The following is a 17,922-nucleotide window of genomic DNA, read 5'->3' as shown; positions in this document are numbered from 1 at the left end:
TTTAAAATCTTGATCAGATCAGAGAAATGTGCAGAGCCGCTCATGGGACACAGAGCACTTCAGACCAGGAAAACCCCGATGTTGCCAGTGAAGCAGCACTGACTCTAGTCTCTGCCAGAATCTAAACTGCACACTGTTGTTGTGTCCTTAGGCCAGACACTCCCAGGGCAGTTGGGGCTATAATGGCAGTTTACCTTTAAACTGTCCCTGACCAGCCAGAACCACACGCTTTAACAAAACTTTACAAAGACGAGTGGATCCGAAGCCCTGTCCTGTGTCCCTGATTTCAGAGGGAGTGACTGACAGGTGGATTAACCAATCAGAGAGGTTTGTTTGGGTTAGGAAAAAAAAAAAAAAGTGGAGGACAGAGAAACAGCTGATTTCTGCAGAATCAACAACTGAAGCATTAAAGTCTTATTTCACTCAGGTAAAAGAAGTCATACACAGTGTTGGGAAGGTGACTTTTAAAATGTATTCCCCTACAGATTACAGATTACATACCCCAAAATGTAGTTTGTAACGGAATACATTAAGTTACTTTAGGTGAGTAATGTAATCTGAATACTTTGGATTACTTGATATTGTCATGGTTTTTAAAACTACATGAATGTAACAACCACATCCTGAAAATTCATGTTTGTTTTCTTCAAATTGTCTCTTTTTTCTTCAAAAAAGTCTCCATGGACAGACATTTGTTTGCTGTGGAGAAGCAAAGACGAGGAAATCTGAACATAAGAGGTTTTGTCAGGTTAAAGACAATAAAAAGCCCAGTCTTTCCTTAACCAGATTAAAAATATTATTGATAGAGAAATGATTTTTATATGAGATCACTGCTGCTTTAAAAAATGTCCACCTACTGTTAGGTGTCATATTGTTTATTTAAAAAAAAATAAAACAAAAATCACTTTCAGCACAAACATAAAGGTGCCAGCTCAGTAAAAATCTGAAATATTTGATGTTTTTTATTCAAATGATGCAGAATCAGATTATTAACAATGATGATTATTAACAACCTCGTTCATTGTGTGACCGACACCACCAACATGAACAAGATGTTTAGGTGTGTTTGTTCTGTTCAGGTTTCCAGCAATGAGTGGAATTACCAAGATAAATAAAAAAAAAAAAAAAAAAAAAGAAGTGATATAGCCCAAAATGTGAAAACAGTAAAATACCCTCGTGTAATCCACTTATTTCAACAAAGTAACTGTAATCCAATTACCACTCACTGAAACAGTAACTGTAACTAAATACAGTTACTCATCATTTGTACTCTGATTACATAACTCCAGTACATGTAATCTGTTACTCCCCAACACTGGTCATATAAGAGGAGAGGTCGTATGGAGACGGCTGATACAAATGAGCATCTATGATTGGACTGTCTCAAGTTAAGCCACACACGACAGGATTTTTTTTAATCTTAAACGATTTTTAAATGTGCGACAAAAAGTGCACACCACAGACACGAGGAGAATCTGATGAGATTTAAAATCTCTGATCACAAAGACTGCAGCGGGACTGTCTGTGGACCACAGGATATAAAACTGTGAGTGTGATGGCGTCAGCTGTTTCCTGTTTCCTCTGAGAATCTTAAGTGTTCAAAGATCAGACTCTGCACTTCTAGTTTAGATACAAGTCAAAACTGTGTTATTATTATTATTTACACAGAAGGTTGGTGATAAAATACACAGGAAGTAAAGTCACTGGAGTTAATCTGCAACTTCACCTCGATCCGTGCACTGTGTGGACAGTAGGGATGGGCATGATTAATCAATTAATCAATAATTGATCATTAAAATTTCATCGATTACGTTCATTTTAAACGACAAACCGAATGTAGGTTGCTGTGTGTATCGTGAGCAAACAGGTGTGTACATGTGTCTCTGCATCAGAAGGAGCGAGACACAAACAGTGGGTCAGTCTGTAACGAACCGAAGCACAAATGTGGATTTAACCAGGATTTGTAGAAGAAATTCCACACTTTCCGTTGCGTTGGGACAAGTGTGAGTCCATGTGCACAGTGGATAAAGCAGCACATATGTTTCTGTGTCCAGTGGGAAAAAGTTTTTCCAGGTGAGAGTCGCTCAATGTGGATGACGAGGCCCCGCCCCCCTCCCCCCGTACGCTGTCCTGGTTTTGACAAACACAAATCTGGTCACACTGACCTGTATTCACCTGAGTCATGTCTTTTAATCCAACACAAGTTGAACCACATCAGCGACACAAGAGCTGGAGTTTTATCTTCACTTAGTTTATGTAAATTAGTGATGTGGTTTTAAGTTTTGTTTCTGTGAGATTTGAACAAAACTGAATTAAACACATTATAATGTCAAACAGCTGATGTGGCTCTAGAGTCGTTATGTTTATATGTCGTAAAGTTGAATTTATTTATGCAGATTAGTGCAGATAGTAATAATAATGATGATCATTTTAATATAAAAACGTTAATGATTAATCGATAATCGATCGTTAATTCTTCCGTAGTGGACAGACACACATTTATTTATTTATTTATTTGAGACAGGGACAGTGCACAATTTTTGCATTAACCTTAACAGGAGAGATGCACTGTACATCAGGTTGTAGCATCAGTGTTAGATTCATTGATTGATTCTATTTAACTGACCTTGACTATCAACTGTTCTTGGAGACCTGGAGCATGTTTTGGGTTGAGGAACTATTTAACATTTAATATTTAACTTCAAAGCCCCAAATGAACGGAACAACTCGCCCTCGTCAATCTGATCAATTACATCGATCCACCAGTTTAAGGTGTCAGTCTTCAGATATTTACAAACATCCTGCTCCTGTTTTCCATAAAAATACATTTTTGTTCTATGTACTTTCTGTTGTACATAGAGTTGCTTTTTTTCTTAAATAATTCATGAACATAGATGAATCAGAGTATGTGTGTATATCTAAGGATCGTGTATTTTATAGTGTGAATGTTGTTTTTGTGCTGTGTTTGTCTTTTGTTTTGTTTTGTTCTTTCTTTCTTTTCTGTAAATGCTATTTTTGTTCATGGGTTTAGGACCCCCTCGCAAACGAGATGTTACATTTCTAGGGGCTTCCCTTATAAATAAATAAATAAAACTCATTATCATAAACTTATTAATTAAAATCTTCTGCATAAATAGAATTTACAATATATAAAACATAACGACTCTAGAGCCACATCAGCCCGTTTGAGATAATAATGTGTTTAATACAGTTTTGTGCACGTGTGTTTACATTTTACAGAAACGAAACTTAAGCGCATGTCTCATTTGCATAAACAGCACTTCTCCTGCAGCTCTGCTCGTCAGCTTTTTTCGGACTAAAGGACGCGACTCGGTGGAACATGAGGATGAGCTGCTGCTGATGGTTTTGTCTGTAAATGGTGGAAAAGGTTTGTGGTGCTTGAAGCTTTTCACTGGCACCAACTTTCGGCGTTCACAGTGCGACAGTGACGAGTGAAGGAGACACGAGCAGCAAAATCAGGGAGGCGGAGGCGACGAGAGAGAAGATAAACAAGCGAAGCGGCGAAATCAAAATTGAATATAATTATATCGATATATACGATATTTCAGAATTCATATCGAGTTTAAAAACTAGCTCGATATATTTAAAATTAGTGCTGTCATGCGATTAAAAAAATTTAGAGATTAATTAATTATGATCTGTAATTAATTAATCTAATTAATCTCATTTTAATCTCACCTAAAAATTGCTGAGAAAAGCCTTAAATTTGAGGTATTTTCATTTAAATTCATTATTACATTATTGTGGCAGATCAAAACACTGATATAGATTAAAAAAAGTGACTTTATAAAGTCATTTATTGTTTAACAAATCTCTCCAAATTGGCTGTTGAGCCCAAGTCTCCATGAATAAGAAACTGTTTGTTGTAAAGTAAAGACGAGGAAATCTGAACATAATAACTTTTGTCGACTTAAAGACAATAAAAAGTCCAGTCTTTCCTTAACCATATTAAAAATATTATTGATAGAGAAATGCTTTATATATGAGATCACTGGTTTTAGTCCTGGTTTAGTCCTGGTTTAGACCTGGTTTAGACCTACTTTAGTCCTAGTTTAGTCCTGGAAAGGGTTAGTTCTGGTTTAGACCTGGTTTTAGTTCTGGTTTTAGTTCTGGTTTAGTCCTGGTTTAGTCCTGGTTTAGACCTGGTTTTAGTTCTGGTTTTAGTTCTGGTTTAGACCTGGTTTAGTCCTGGTTTTAGTCTTGGTGTTAGTTCTGGTTTAGAGGCGCACAGGAGGAAGCTCGGTTTACGCCGCGTACGCGAGAAAACACGATCCACACGCGGCTCACGGGAGCAGGTCAGTGTCCACACAGTAACTACGGAAGGAGACATGGTCCGCGCGTTCTTAGGTTGATGACGATGATGAAGGTGTGTGTTTGTGTGTGTGTGTTTGTGTTTGTGTGTGTCATGAGTCTATGCAGGTTGTTTTCACCAGTGACATTTAAGTTGTAGGCGATATTATATTTGTTATTTTCTTTTATATTTCACGTCGGGAGAATAATTTCCAAAACACGAATGTGTTTTTACCTGTGCACTGCTGCTCTGTTCTACTGGCTGTTCGACCTCGTCCATTGTGCGACTGACGCCGCCAATGTGACGTTTGCATCGCTTTTACTGCGCGCGTTTTGTGTGGGTTTCCGACAATGAGTGGAATTACCGAAATAAAAAAATGTATAAATGTGTTTTTGTGTGTGTGTGTGTTGTTGTCCCAACAACACATAAAAACAGGTTTTATAATAAAGCAACTCACATACAGAAACAGTAAAGTTAGAGATTAAAAATGAGATTAACGCGATTAAAAAACATAACGCGCTAAATATGACTGTAATTAATTAATCGCAATTAACGCGATAATTTGACACCCCTATTTAAAATATCAAGATATCGCCCACCCCTAGGCCGAGCCATGTTTAATCTTGTACATTAGACAGATATTTTTAAAATTAATAAGATTGTCCCAGGTCATTCATTTGTTTTTCTGCAAAATGTGGCAATGGGGGCATCTGCAGTGTTTTTTGTCGAGTGTTTTTAGAGCTTGTTTATGGAGTGATTCAACGGGTTTTATTGTTGTGAGTGATGTATTAGACTGTATTTAGTTATGATCTGACAGAGCAGCTCAGAGTCACACTGACACGAGGAGCAGCTTGAACTGGGAGAAGCAAAATCGCAGCCAAAATCGTGCAAATTCTCCTGTAGTGTGCGACGGACTTGAGGTCAGATGTTTCTCACACTCTATGGTCCAGTTTCAGACCCTTGTGGTTTCAAAAAGAATGTAGGAGGGACTGGCTGCTTAAAATATTATTAACTACACAGCACTACTTTGAACAGATCGTGAAGTCGTAGTTGAAGTAGTAGTGAGAGAGACTTACCGCACTCGGGGATGTGGAGCTCTGAAGTGGACGAGGACTCCGTGTTGGCGACAGTGACGAGCGTAATGAGCCAAAGACGAGCAGAAACACGGAGCTCCACATTTACAAGCGTCAGAGCGACACTGGAGAAGGAACGGACCTGGACTGACGTGCTCGTGACAAGACGCGAACAACTCCTGAGTCAAGACCGAACACTTCTCTGACGCGTAGGACACTAGAGGAGGAGAGGAGATAAGGAGACGAGGAGGAGACGAGGAGGAGACGAGGAGGAGACGAGGAGGAGGAGACGAGGAGGAGACGAGGAGAGGAGACGAGAAGAGACGAGGAGAGGAGATGAGGAGGAGACAAGGAGAGGAGACGAGGAGACGAGGAGGAGACGAGGAGAGGAGACGAGAGGAGACAAGGAGGGAGACAAGGAGAGGAGATGAGGAGGAGACGAGGAGGAGACGAGGAGAAGAGAGGAGACAAGGAGGAGAAGGAGAGGGAGAAGGGGAGAGAAGGAGACAAGGAGAGAGGGAAGGAAGGAGAGGGGAGAGGAGGAGGAGGAGAGGAAGGGAGGAGGAGGAAAGGAGACAAGAGAGGAGAGAAAGGAGGAGAGAGACGAGGAGAGGAGAGGGGAAAGAGGAAAGAGGAAAGAGGGGAGGACAGGAGGAGATGAGGAGAGAGAAGGAGAGAGGTGAAGAGGAGAGGAGAGGAGACAAGGAGGAGAAGAGGAGAGGGAGAAGGGGAGAGAAAGGAGACAAGGAGAGAGGGAAGGAAAGGAGAGGGGAGAGGAGGAGAGAGGAGAGGAAAGGGAGGAGGAGGAAAGGAGACAAGAGAGGAAGAGAAAGGAGGAGAGGAGACGAGGAAAAAAGAAGATGAGGACAGAGGAGAGGAGAGAGGGGAGGAGACGAGGACAGAGGAGAGGAGAGAGGAGAGGAGAGGGGAAAGAGGAAAGAGGGGAGGACAGGAGGAGATGAGGAGAGAGAAGGAGAGAGGAGAAGAGGAGAGGAGAGAGGGGAGGAGGAAAGGAGGAGAGGAAGAAAAAGGAGGAGAGGAGGAGTAGAGGGAGAAGGGGAGAGAGAGAGGTGAGGACATGAAAAGAGAAGGAAAGAGAGGAGACAAGGAGAGAGGGAAGGAAAGGAGAGGGGAGAGGAGACGAGGAGAGGAGAGAGGGGAGGAGGAAAGGAGAGAAGAGAGGAAGAGGAAGGAGGAGAGGAGAGGAGGAGGAGAGGGAGAAGGGGAGAGAAAGGAGATAAGGAGAGAGGGAAGCAAAGGAGAGGGGAGAAGGGAGAGGAGGAGAGAGGAGACGAGGATAGAGGAGAGGAGAGAGAGGAGGAGGAAAGGAGAGAAGAGAGGAAGAGAAAGGACGGGAGAGGAGGAGACGAGGAGAGAGAAGGAGAGAGAAGAAGAGACGAGGACAGAGGAGAGGAGAGAGGAGAGGAGGAGGAGAGGGAGAAAGGGAGAGAGAGGAGACAAGGAGAGAGGCAAGGAAAGGGGGAGAGGAGAGAGGAGATGAGGACAAAGGAAAAAAGAGAGGAGAGAGGGAAGGAGGAAAGGAGGAGAAGAAGAGAAAGGAGGAGAGGAGATGAGGAGAAAGGAGAGGAGAGGAGAGAGGAGAAGAGGAAAGAAGGGAGGATAGGAGGAAACGAGGAGAGAGAAGGAGACGAGGACAGAGGAAAGGAGGGAGGAGAGAGAGGAGCAGGAAAGGAGAGAAGAGAGGAATATAAAGGAGGAGAGGAGAGGAAGGAGAGGAGAGGAGGGGTTGAGGGAGAAGGGGAGAGAGGAGAGGAAATGAGAAAAGGAGGGAAGAAGGAGGAGACGAGGAGAGAGGGAAGAAAAGGAGACAGGAGAGGGGAGGAGATGAGGAGAGAGGAGACAAGAACAGAAGAGAGTGGGGAGGAAGAAAGGAGAGAAGAGGAGGAGAGAAAGGAGAGGAGAGAGAGGAGGAGGAGAGAGAAAGGAAGAGAAAGGAGAGAGGAGAGAGAGAGAGAAAGAGGAGAAGAGGAGAGAGGAGGAGACGGAGAAGGGGAGAGAGGAGACAAGGAGAGAGGGAAGGAAAGGAGAGGGGAGAGGAGGAGAGAGGAAATGAGGAGAGAAGAGAGGGAAGGAGGAAAGGAGGAGAAGAAGAGAAAGGAGGAGAGGAGATGAGGAGAAAGGAGAGGAGAGGAGAGAGGAGAAGAGGAAAGAAGGGAGGATAGGAGGAAACGAGGAGAGAGAAGGAGACGAGGACAGAGGAAAGGAGAGAGGAGAGAGAGGAGCAGGAAAGGAGAGAAGAGAGGAATATAAAGGAGGAGAGGAGATGAAGAGAGAAGGGAGAAGAGAGGAGAGGACAGGGGAGAGGAGGGGTTGAGGGAGAAGGGGAGAGAGGAGAGGAAATGAGAAAAGGAGGGAAGAAAAGGAGACAGGAGAGGGGAGGAGACGAGGAGAGAGGAGACAAGAACAGAAGAGTGTGGGGAGGAAGAATGGAGAGAAGAGAGGAAGAGAAAGGAGGAAAGGAGAGAGGAGGAGGAGAGGGAGAAGGGGAGAGAGGAGGGAAGGAAAGGAGAGGGGAGAGGAGGAGAGAGGAGGTGAGGAGAGAAGAAAGGAAGAGAGGAGAGTGGAGAGCAAAGAGAGGAGACAAAGAAAGAGAGAACGAAAGGAGAGGGGAGAAGAGGAGAGGAGAGAGGGGAGAAGGAAAGGAGAGAAGAGAGGAAGAGAAAGGAGGAGAGGACAGCAAAGAGAGAAGACACAGAGAGAGAGAGAAGGAAAGGAGAGGAGAGAGTTAAGAGGAGACGATGAGAGAGAGGAGAGAGAGAGGAGATGAGGAGACAAGGAGAGGAGACGAGGAGGAGACGAGGAGGAGATGAGGAGAAGAGAGGAGACAAGGAGGAGAAGAGGAGAGGGAGAAGGGGAGAGAAAGGAGACAAGGAGAGAGGGAAGGAAAGGAGAGGGGAGAGGAGGAGGGAGGAGAGGAAAGGGAGGAGGAGGAAAGGAGACAAGAGAGGAAGAGAAAGGAGGAGAGGAGACGAGGAAAAAAGAAGATGAGGACAGAGGAGAGGAGAGAGGGGAGGAGACGAGGACAGAGGAGAGGAGAGAGGGGAGGAGACGAGGACAGAGGAGAGGAGAGGAGGAGGGAGGAGAGGAAAGGGAGGAGGAGGAAAGGAGACAAGAGAGGAAGAGAAAGGAGGAGAGGACAGCAAAGAGAGAAGACACAGAGAGAGAGAAGGAAAGGAGAGGAGAGAGTTAAGAGGAGACGATGAGAGGAGAGGAGAGAAGAGAGGAGATGAGGAGGAGACAAGGAGAGGAGACGAGGAGGAGAGGAGGAGAGAGAGGAGAGAGGGAAAGAAGGAGAGGAGGAGAGGAGGAGGGAGGAGAGGAAAGGGAGGAGGAGGAAAGGAGACAAGAGAGGAAGAGAAAGGAGGAGAGGACAGCAAAGAGAGAAGATACAGAGAGAGAGAGAAGGAAAGGAGAGGAGAGAGTTAAGAGGAGACGATGAGAGGAGAGGAGAGAAGAGAGGAGATGAGGACACAAGGAGAGAGGAGACAAAAACATGAATCAGATTAAAATCATTGTCCAATAAACGACAGAATATCAAAACTGTTCTCTCTTTGTCCTTTTCCTCACCGGCAAAAGTAACAGTCGCCAACACAAACCCTGGAGAAACTTTGTGGTCGGTATCGAAATGTGAGCTTCAAAAAGCGACACAAGTGCAGCTGTTTTTGTTTTACTCACTGATAAACTCTCAGCTGGATGATAAATGTTGTTGTCAAAACTGCACTTTGTTTATTTCTTAGTCCAACAGAATTCCAGCCTCGTTCACCTCAAACCTCCTCCAGAGCAAAATGTTGTTTTAAAACTGAAAACACACTGAACACTAAGTGAATATTTTCAGCAACAAACAAGTTTTTGTTCCCTGACACGTCTTTAATTCATCAGAAGGTTTGCACGACAGTTGCCAGGTTTACATGAGCTTGAATTCAGAATAAAAATCATTTAACTCTGAATGAACATTAATTCCGCTTTAAAAAGACCATGTAAACACTTAATTCCTAATGAAAATGTTTATTCGGGATTAAACTTAATTAAAGTAAGTGGGCGGTTTAGTCCGATTTTAAAGCCAAATTTTATTCCCAGATCATGTAAACGTTTATTCTTCTTAAAAATAATTCCGGTCGTTCAGTGCTTGTTTTGATCCACCTCCACCAGTCGTGTCTTCGGACGTTTCATCCTCGTCTCTTTGGATTTGTGAGCGGGATGTGGGAGTGGGCTGAGGTAGAGCAGCATCACACTCACCTTCTTCTCCGACACTCTTCCCTTCTCCTCCTCAGCTCACAGATGATGTGAGGGTTTCATCCTGCTCCTCCTACTCCTCCTTTCCCCGCTCCTTTCCCGCTCCCCTTCTCTCCTTACCTTGTTTGGCGTTTCCTGGGCGGATCCCCAAACACGCGCCTGCTGAGCTCCACTCCTGATCCTCATCAATCAATCATCTCCTGCCATAAAAGACCCGCTGACCTGCTCTTCAGTTCCAGATCGTTCCGTCATCGAAGTGGTGAACTACTCAGGCTTTTTCAGGTTTTTTTGAGAAATCCGAAGATTTTGGCTACGTTCAGACTGCAGGGTTTAACGCTCAATTCAGATTTTTTGTGTGAAATCCAATGTTTTTTCGAGGTCGTTCACATTTCCAGTTAAATGTGACTTGTATGTGACTCCAGTGTGAACATTAAACGGCCCAATGTGACACTGGATGGAGACACGACGACGTCAACCGCAGCGAGCGTCTCTGTGTTTACGGAAGTTGTCCAAACATGGACGCAGCATCGAGCACCTGGAGATTTTAAAGTTCCTCTCGTAGCCAGAACATGAACAACTTACTTGTTTTAAGGAGGAGATTGAGAAGGAGAAGGACGAGTGTTTTTGGTGTTTCAGTCCGTTGAAAGGAACATGTGGATGTGGAGACGGAGCCAAGAGAGGTGAGTGGTGATGTTCATTAACAATTTTTGTATGACAAGAAGAACATTTGAGTACATTTGTGTCTTGTTGATGACGTGTAGGTGGATGAATGCACTTTGGCCGTTCAGACTGAAGTCACATGTCAAAAGATCAGATATGTATCAGTTTCAGGAGCACATATCCAAGTGTCCTGGGTCACATTTGAAAAAAATCAGATCTGTGTCGTTCAGACTGACATTAAAAGATCAGATACAGGAACATAGGGGCCAAAAAATCAGGTTTGGGTCACGTCAGGCTGCAGTCTGAACGTAGTCTTTGATACTTACCAGTTTCCTTTTTTTTCTTCTGTTTGGAGCCTCATCCCGTTGCCACCTGTTCCGTGAGCTTCTGGTCAGTCTCCGTCACCACGTACCTCCCGTCTGCAGCCGACCTGGACCTGTCCTGCCTCCCCTGGAACCTATCCCCCTCCAAGACTACTGTTGTTAATAAAATACCTTTTTTTTCCTGCATATTTCGACCAGGTTTGACCAGTATTTCTTAACACGTAAAGCGTGATGAGACAATTCTCCAGCTGCTGCTTCGCAATTATCATCGGAACCACTGCGGGAAAAGTTTGGATGGTGTTTGTGTCCGTGGAGGAACGACAAACCGAGATGACAGAAAAGCCAGGAGCAGCTGAAGTGTGTGTTTTCTTCCAAAGACGTAAATACGTTTGGTGTTTCTGTCCAAGTCAGAACTTTCCCCACCCCCAGACGCTCAGACACATTAAATAAAAACGATTGAACGTGTTTTCCATGTAAACCTCAATTTTGTTTCTGAACTATTTAATTCAAAACTATTAATTCAGAGTTTAAAAACATCGTGTAAACGTGGCCACTGTCTCCCTTCTGCTGTTTGTGTCTCTGGACCTAAACACACTGTGATAATGTCGTATTTGATAATGTCAGAGGGATAAAGTACGGAAGCCGAGAGGGTCACAACGCCGCAACAAATACAAATGCGACAACACAACAAAAAGTCACAACAAACCAAAAAAAGCCACAACGGAAATGACCACGGGACTCTATTTTAATGCAAACGCCACAACAAATACAAACGCCACAACACAAACGCAAAAGCCGCAACACATTAAAAAGCCACAACGGAAGTGACCGCGGGACTCTATTTTCTGACGGACCGATCAAGCGGCAAGTGAAGAAGAAGAACTACAACGTGAAAAGTAAAGGAACGGAGAAGTTGGAAACGTAAGTAAAAGTAATTTATTGTTTTATCATTATTCGTTTCACGTTGTAGTTCTTCTTCTTCACTTGCCGCTCGATCGGTAAATAGAGTCCCGCGGTCACTTCCGTTATGGCTTTATAACGTGTTGTGGCTTTTTATTTTAATGTGTTGTGGCTTTTTAATGTGTTGTGGCTTTTTATTTTAATGTGTTGTGGCTTTTTAATGTGTTGTGGCTTTTTATTTTTATGTGTTGTGGCTTTTTGATGTGTTGTGGCTTTTTAACGTGTTGTGGCTTTTTAATGTGTTGCGCTTTTTGACGTTTGTGGCTTTTTAATGTGTTGTGGCTTTTAATGTGTTGTGGCTTTTAATGTGTTGCGGCTTTTTGACGTGTTGTGGCTTTTTAATGTGTTGTGGCTTTTTATGTGTTGTGGCTTTTAATGTGTTGTGGCTTTTAATGTTGTGGCTTTTTAATGTGTTGTGGCTTTTTAACGTGTTGTGGCTTTTTAACGTGTTGTGGCTTTTTAATGTGTTGCGGCTTTTTAACGTGTTGTGGCTTTTTAATGTGTTGAGGCTTTTTAATGTGTTGCTGCGTTTGCATTAAAATAGAGTCCCGCGGTCATTTCCGTTGTGGCTTTTTTTTTGGTTTGTTGCGGCTTTTTGTTGTGTCGTGGCGTTTGTATTTGTTGCGGCGTTTGCGTTTGTTTGCTTGCGACCCCTCTCGGCGTCCGTAATAAACCGCCCTCAGGTCGGCTTGGCGCCCGCACGAGTCTTACCGGCCTGTTGGTGCGCGTCACACGGGTCGATCTGAGGCGCGCTCAGACTCACGGCGCACGCGGAAGAAACTCTCCAGCTGTTTCCGAAGAGCTGAGGAGTGCTCTCGATCATCCCCGACGGAGAACTGAGCGACAGGAGAAAGACACAAACACACAAGACGAATCACGAAGAGCATGAGAAGCATCCACTCTCTCTGTGTGACGGAGAGGTTCTGCAGATCTTTCCCTGTTACTAGGGTCGATTTAATTAAGTTTAAAGATTCACTGTGTAACTTTTCTGGTAGCGGGTCCATCAAATGATTTTCTTCACGGAGATGTTATACTCTTTTGTCTGGAATGTTGCACAGTGTGGCGTTAAGCCTTTTTATCTTCTTCGAGACCAAACCAGACCAAGTTACAGGTCAAATCTCGTAGGTCCATAGAATTATAATAATCTCTGTATGAGTAGGCTGTAATTTTCCACTAACTGCATTTCCAAATAAATAAACATAATGTCAGAATAATTTTATTATCCCATATTTGCTAAATACTTGTGTGATATTCTAGGCCTATGAGTTCACCATTTATGTACTACAATTCTTTGATTTATAATGTACCAATCACTTGTATAACAATGAATAACCTCTGTGTGTTTGACAACTGTGTGCAGTGTCCTATCGCTCTAGTGAACCTCCAGATGATTCCTCACATGAAGCCAACTCCCACTGTCACACATGAAGAGTTATGATGGTGTCTGACCTAAGGCACCTCCTGATTGTTAATCATGTTTTATGTGTTTATACTATGCTTAGCTGCATCAGTTTCTTATTATGTCTTTGCTGTTTCCCCTTCCCCTTGAGAATTATCGTTCTGTAACTAGGGCCTCCTAATGAAATAAAAGGAGGAGAACGGCCTTGAGTCATCAGAACGTGTGGAGACTGTTGGTCTGATGCCCACTCTCTGCCCGTTCTCCTCGCGAGTAAAACTGAATTAATCTCTTGTCTTTCTTCTTGTTTTTAATGTTTAGATAAACCTAACATTTACTTGGTCCTTCGAGCCGGATTCGAACCAGCGACCTAAGGAAGTATAACACATAACACATAAAAACCTAAATGAGCTAATTAAACATATAACAAAATATCACATAATCAAATAAATAATTTGCAATAAATGTAACTAAATTAATATTAATGAATGTTATTTGTTATTATGTTGATATTTGTCATAAATTTTAAAAAGTATTATATTCATTAATAATGTAATTTTCCTGGCTTGTGTCAGACGTTTAGTCAGGCTGGCGACACCTAGTGCCTCTGCTCACTTTCATTTCCTTCCAGGGAATCAGAATAACCCCAGAAGTGCGAGTTTGGGCAACAGCCAATCAGCAAAGAGATATATATTAAGAGCTGTCAGCAATTCCAAGATCGAGGATTTAAAGTGAATGTTTGGTGAATTTCATCAAGGCATCAAGGGGAAAGACTTTATTGTCCTTCTTCCTACGAGATTTGGGAAAAGCGAAGCCGTGTTAGAGGCGCTTTACAAACGTCACGACCAGGTTTCTACAAAGTGAAACCGGTGGACGTCATTTAGTCCAGAACTGGTCTTGGAGCGACGGACGCAACAAAGACACAATCTGCACGTCCACAACACGTTTAATGTTCAGTGGGTCCAGGCAGAGCAGTGACATCAGCAATGACGGACCCCAACCGAAAAGTTACACAGTGCACCTTTAAGATTTTCTTTATTGTCCCTGTAGGGAAATTTGTCCTCTGAATTTGACGCATCCTTCAGTGTCTCTGGTGCAACATGAAACACAGAAAGACTTGGGCGACCCGGAACCTTCTTGCAGAGCCTTTTTAGGATGTAAGGTTTCACACTTGGCCCTGCTGGGTTCTGATTTGAGCCCAGTTTAGTCTAGACAGTAGACCGGGTTTGGTCCTGTTTTGGCCAGGATTAGTTCCAGAATAAATTCCAGTTTAACCCCAAAGTCTGTGTGTCAGTATGAACAATGCACCCCTAATTTTATTCAAAGTATAGCTGCACAACTTGGCATGAAATCCAATTACAATTTCAGATAATTTTTGGAAATTACATTTGGAATATACATCTTCCAAAGTAGGATGTGTAAAAAACTCAAGGAGCATTAAGAAATTACTGAAAATAAACTGCAAAATTAATCCAAGAATCCTGTGTACCGTATTTTCTGCACTATAGGCGCTCTGGATTTTAAGGCGCACTGTCACTGAATGGTCTGTTTTTGAACTTTTTTCAACCGCACCGGACAATAAGGCGCATTAAACGAAACACAACAGTTCGATAAGTCAGTCAAACTTCACTTAACACGTTCACAATAACTCTCAACTTTGTTCAATTGTAACATGTAAAAAAAATATTGTCTGAGACGCTAAATTGTTCTCGTATTTACAATAATTCATAATAGTTGAAACAGCTGGGTGATTCCGGCGTCCACACGTCCACATCCGTCTGTCATGATCCGAGTCAGTGTGGTTCCTGTTCCCTGGAGTTCAGTTCAGTGATGATTCTGGTCTTGGTGAAAACTCGGACCAGAGTTGATCCTGATCCTGAGCCCGGGCGTCAACGATCCGTCTGTAGATCGTGGCGTAAGTCGCTCGGCGTCGTCTCTCTGTCTTGGTGAACGTGTTCTTCTTCTCTCATCCACTGCTCCCACACAGCTAAACGCACTTTCACTTTAGTTTAAAGCCTTGAGTTTAAAGTGGGCGTGGTGAGTGTGTCTCCTGACAGGTGCATTTTGATATTAAAAGGAATCACAGTCTGTTTTACTCCTGATGCTCCTGACTACGGGAGCTGTGATGCTGCAAGTGGAGCGGCTTTGTAGTTTTACTAAAGTCGTACTAAGACACCCCAATAAATTCATATATAAGGCGCGCACTCGTTTGTGGATGAAATTAAAGGTTTTAAGTCACAGGTGTCAAACATACGGCCCGGGGGCCAGATCCGGCCCTCCAAGATCTTTAATCTGGCCCTCGGTTGATTTTCTACTAAAATATTTTAATGATATTTTCAATTAAAATCTTGTTAATTTTCTGTGGTGTTTATCACAGCAGCGTCTCCAGCGTCTCTGTACGTGGCCCCTCCCACCAGAGCAGCACAAATGAAGACTTGTCTCTTTCCAAACGCTCTTAAAGGACGATCGTTTTGACTGTTGACCGTGACACCCTCATCAGAAAAATGTCCAACATGAGAAAAGTGGAGCCGAGTGCAGGATTTTACAACAAAAATGGACTTATTCCTGTTTACAGACAAGTTCATGTTAAAACTTTGTGTTGAAATTTTTTTTTAAAGTTTCAGGTTGTTCATAATATTATAATATTTTGTAAAAGAAAGAGTTCATCAATTAAAAAAGATTTCTGTAATAGATTTGTGTTTTTCTACACAAATATTTGAACTTATTGTTATTTTTGGGGTTTATATGACATGAGTTTTCTGATCCGGACACTTTAGGATCAAAGTCGGTTGGATACGGCCCCCGGACCAAAATGAGTTTGACACTCCTGTTTTAAGTGCTCTCTATAGTGCAGAAAATACGGTATTTCAGAGCATGTTTGTGCAGATCTAAACCACAGGGTGAGCAGTTTTTATGTAGAATAAGACCTGAGATTTTGTTGTTTGTGTTTGAAATTATGACACTAAAACATTTTCAGCCTTTGCGATTCGGTCACCGCTCGTCTCCTCCTGAGTCCATTACAGCCGTCAGACACATCCGTCCTCTGTGATCCCATTAGGGCCGGCGTAGACCTGGTTCAGACCTGGTTCAGGCCCGGTTCAGACCCGGTTCAGATCTGGTTCTCGAGAACAGGCGGGTCCTTGTTGAGTCTCTGTGGCCTCCGTAAAGCCGTGATCACAGTGTGCATTACCCCCAGCCCTCCAACCGTTCAGTCAATGAAACAAGAGTACAGCTTCAAAGAGCCGCTCCGACCGAGAGAGAGGAGCAGGGACTGGGACCAAACTGGGTCTGAACCAGGACTAAACATGGACTAAAGCAGAGCTAAAGCAGGACTAAACCAGGACTAAACCAGGACTAAACCAGGACTAAACCAGAGCTTCAAAGAGCCGCTCCAACTGAGAGAGAGGAGCAGGGACTGGGACCAAACTGGGACTGAACCAGGACTAAACATGGACTAAAGCAACGCTAAAGCAGGACTAAACCAGGACTAAACCAGGACTAAACCAGAGCTTCAAAAAGCCGCTCCAACCGAGAGAGAGGAGCAGGGACTGGGACCAAACTGGGACTGAACCAGGACTAAACATGGACTAAAGCAGAGCTAAAGCAGGACTAAACCAGGACTAAACCAGGACTAAACCAGAGCTTCAAAGAGCCGCTTCAACTGAGAAAGAGGAGCAGGGACTGGGACCAAACTGGGACTGAACCAGGACTAAACATGGACTAAAGCAACACTAAAGCAGGATTAAACCAGGATTAAACTAGGACTAAACCAGAGCTAAAGCAGGAATAAAACAGGACTAAACCAGGGACTGAATCAGGACCAAACTGGGACTGGACCAGGACTAAACCAAAGCTTCAAAAAGACGCTTCAACCGAGAGAGAGGAGCAGGGACTGGGACCAAACTGGGACTGAACCAGAACTAAACTAGGACTAAAACAGAGTTAAAGCAGGACTGAACATGGACTAAACCAGGGCTAAACCAGGACTAAACATGGACCAAAGCAACGCTAAAGCAGGACTAAACTAGGGACTGAATCAGGACCAAACTGGGACCAAACTAAAGCAATGCTAAAGCAGGACTAAACATGGACTAAACTAGGACTAAAGCAGAGCTAAACCTGGGACTAAACCAGAACTTCAAAGAGCCACTTCAACCGAGAGAGAGGAGCAGGGACTAGGAGCAAACTGGGACTAAACCAGGATTAGATATGGACTAAACATGGACTAAACATGGACTAAAGCAGGACTAAACAAGAGCTCAAGAAGACCTAAAACAGGGACTGATTCAGGGACTGAATTAGGACCGAACTGGGACTGAACCGGGGGCTGAACAAGTACTAAAGTAGGACTAAACAAGGACTAAACTAGGACTAAAGTGGAGACTAAACCAGAACTTCAAAGAGCCGCTTCAACCAAGAGAGAGGAGCAGGGACTGGGACCAAACTGGGACTGAACCAGGACTAAACATGGACTAAAACAGAGCTAAAGCAGGACTAAAACAGGGACTGAACCAGGGACTGAATCAGGACCAAACTGGGACCAAACTAGGACTAAACATGGACTAAACCAGAGCTTCAAAGAGCCGCTTCAACCGAGAGAGAGGAGCAGGGACTGGGACCAAACTGGGACTGAACCAGGACTAAACATGGACTAAACAGAGCTAAAGCAGGACTAAAACAGGGACTAAACCAGGGACTGAATCAGGACCAAACTGGGACCAAACTAGGACTAAACATGGACTAAACCAGAGCTTCAAAGAGCAGCTTCAACCGAGAGAGAGGAGCAGGGACTGGGACCAAACTGGGACTAAAGCAGGTAGGACAAAACCAGGGATTAAACCAGGACTACACCAAGGACTGAACAAGTACTAAACAAGGACTGAAGCAGACCTAATCTAGGGCTAATACTGGACTAAAGCAGGGCCAAAGGAGGGACTAAACTAG

At 43.6% G+C, this 17,922-nt stretch overlaps 1 protein-coding gene across 1 annotated transcript in view; it reads right to left on the bottom strand.

Moving 5' to 3' along the window:
* The window catches only part of otog (otogelin), a 168,188-nt gene that overhangs the window by 86,651 nt on the left and 63,615 nt on the right, over window positions 1–17,922 (bottom strand). The window contains 3 exon segments of the mRNA XM_055154364.1: window positions 5,389–5,404; window positions 5,406–5,602; window positions 12,294–12,418. Of these exon segments, the coding sequence (XP_055010339.1) occupies window positions 5,389–5,404; window positions 5,406–5,602; window positions 12,294–12,418 (338 nt within the window).

The sequence above is a fragment of the Boleophthalmus pectinirostris genome, unplaced genomic scaffold (assembly GCF_026225935.1).
Source record: "Boleophthalmus pectinirostris isolate CB_2022bp ecotype Guang Dong unplaced genomic scaffold, ASM2622593v1 HiC_scaffold_19, whole genome shotgun sequence".
NCBI lineage: Eukaryota > Metazoa > Chordata > Actinopteri > Gobiiformes > Gobiidae > Boleophthalmus > Boleophthalmus pectinirostris.
The sequence above is the reverse complement of the archived record's forward strand: the minus strand, read 5'-3'. Positions and strand labels throughout refer to the sequence as shown.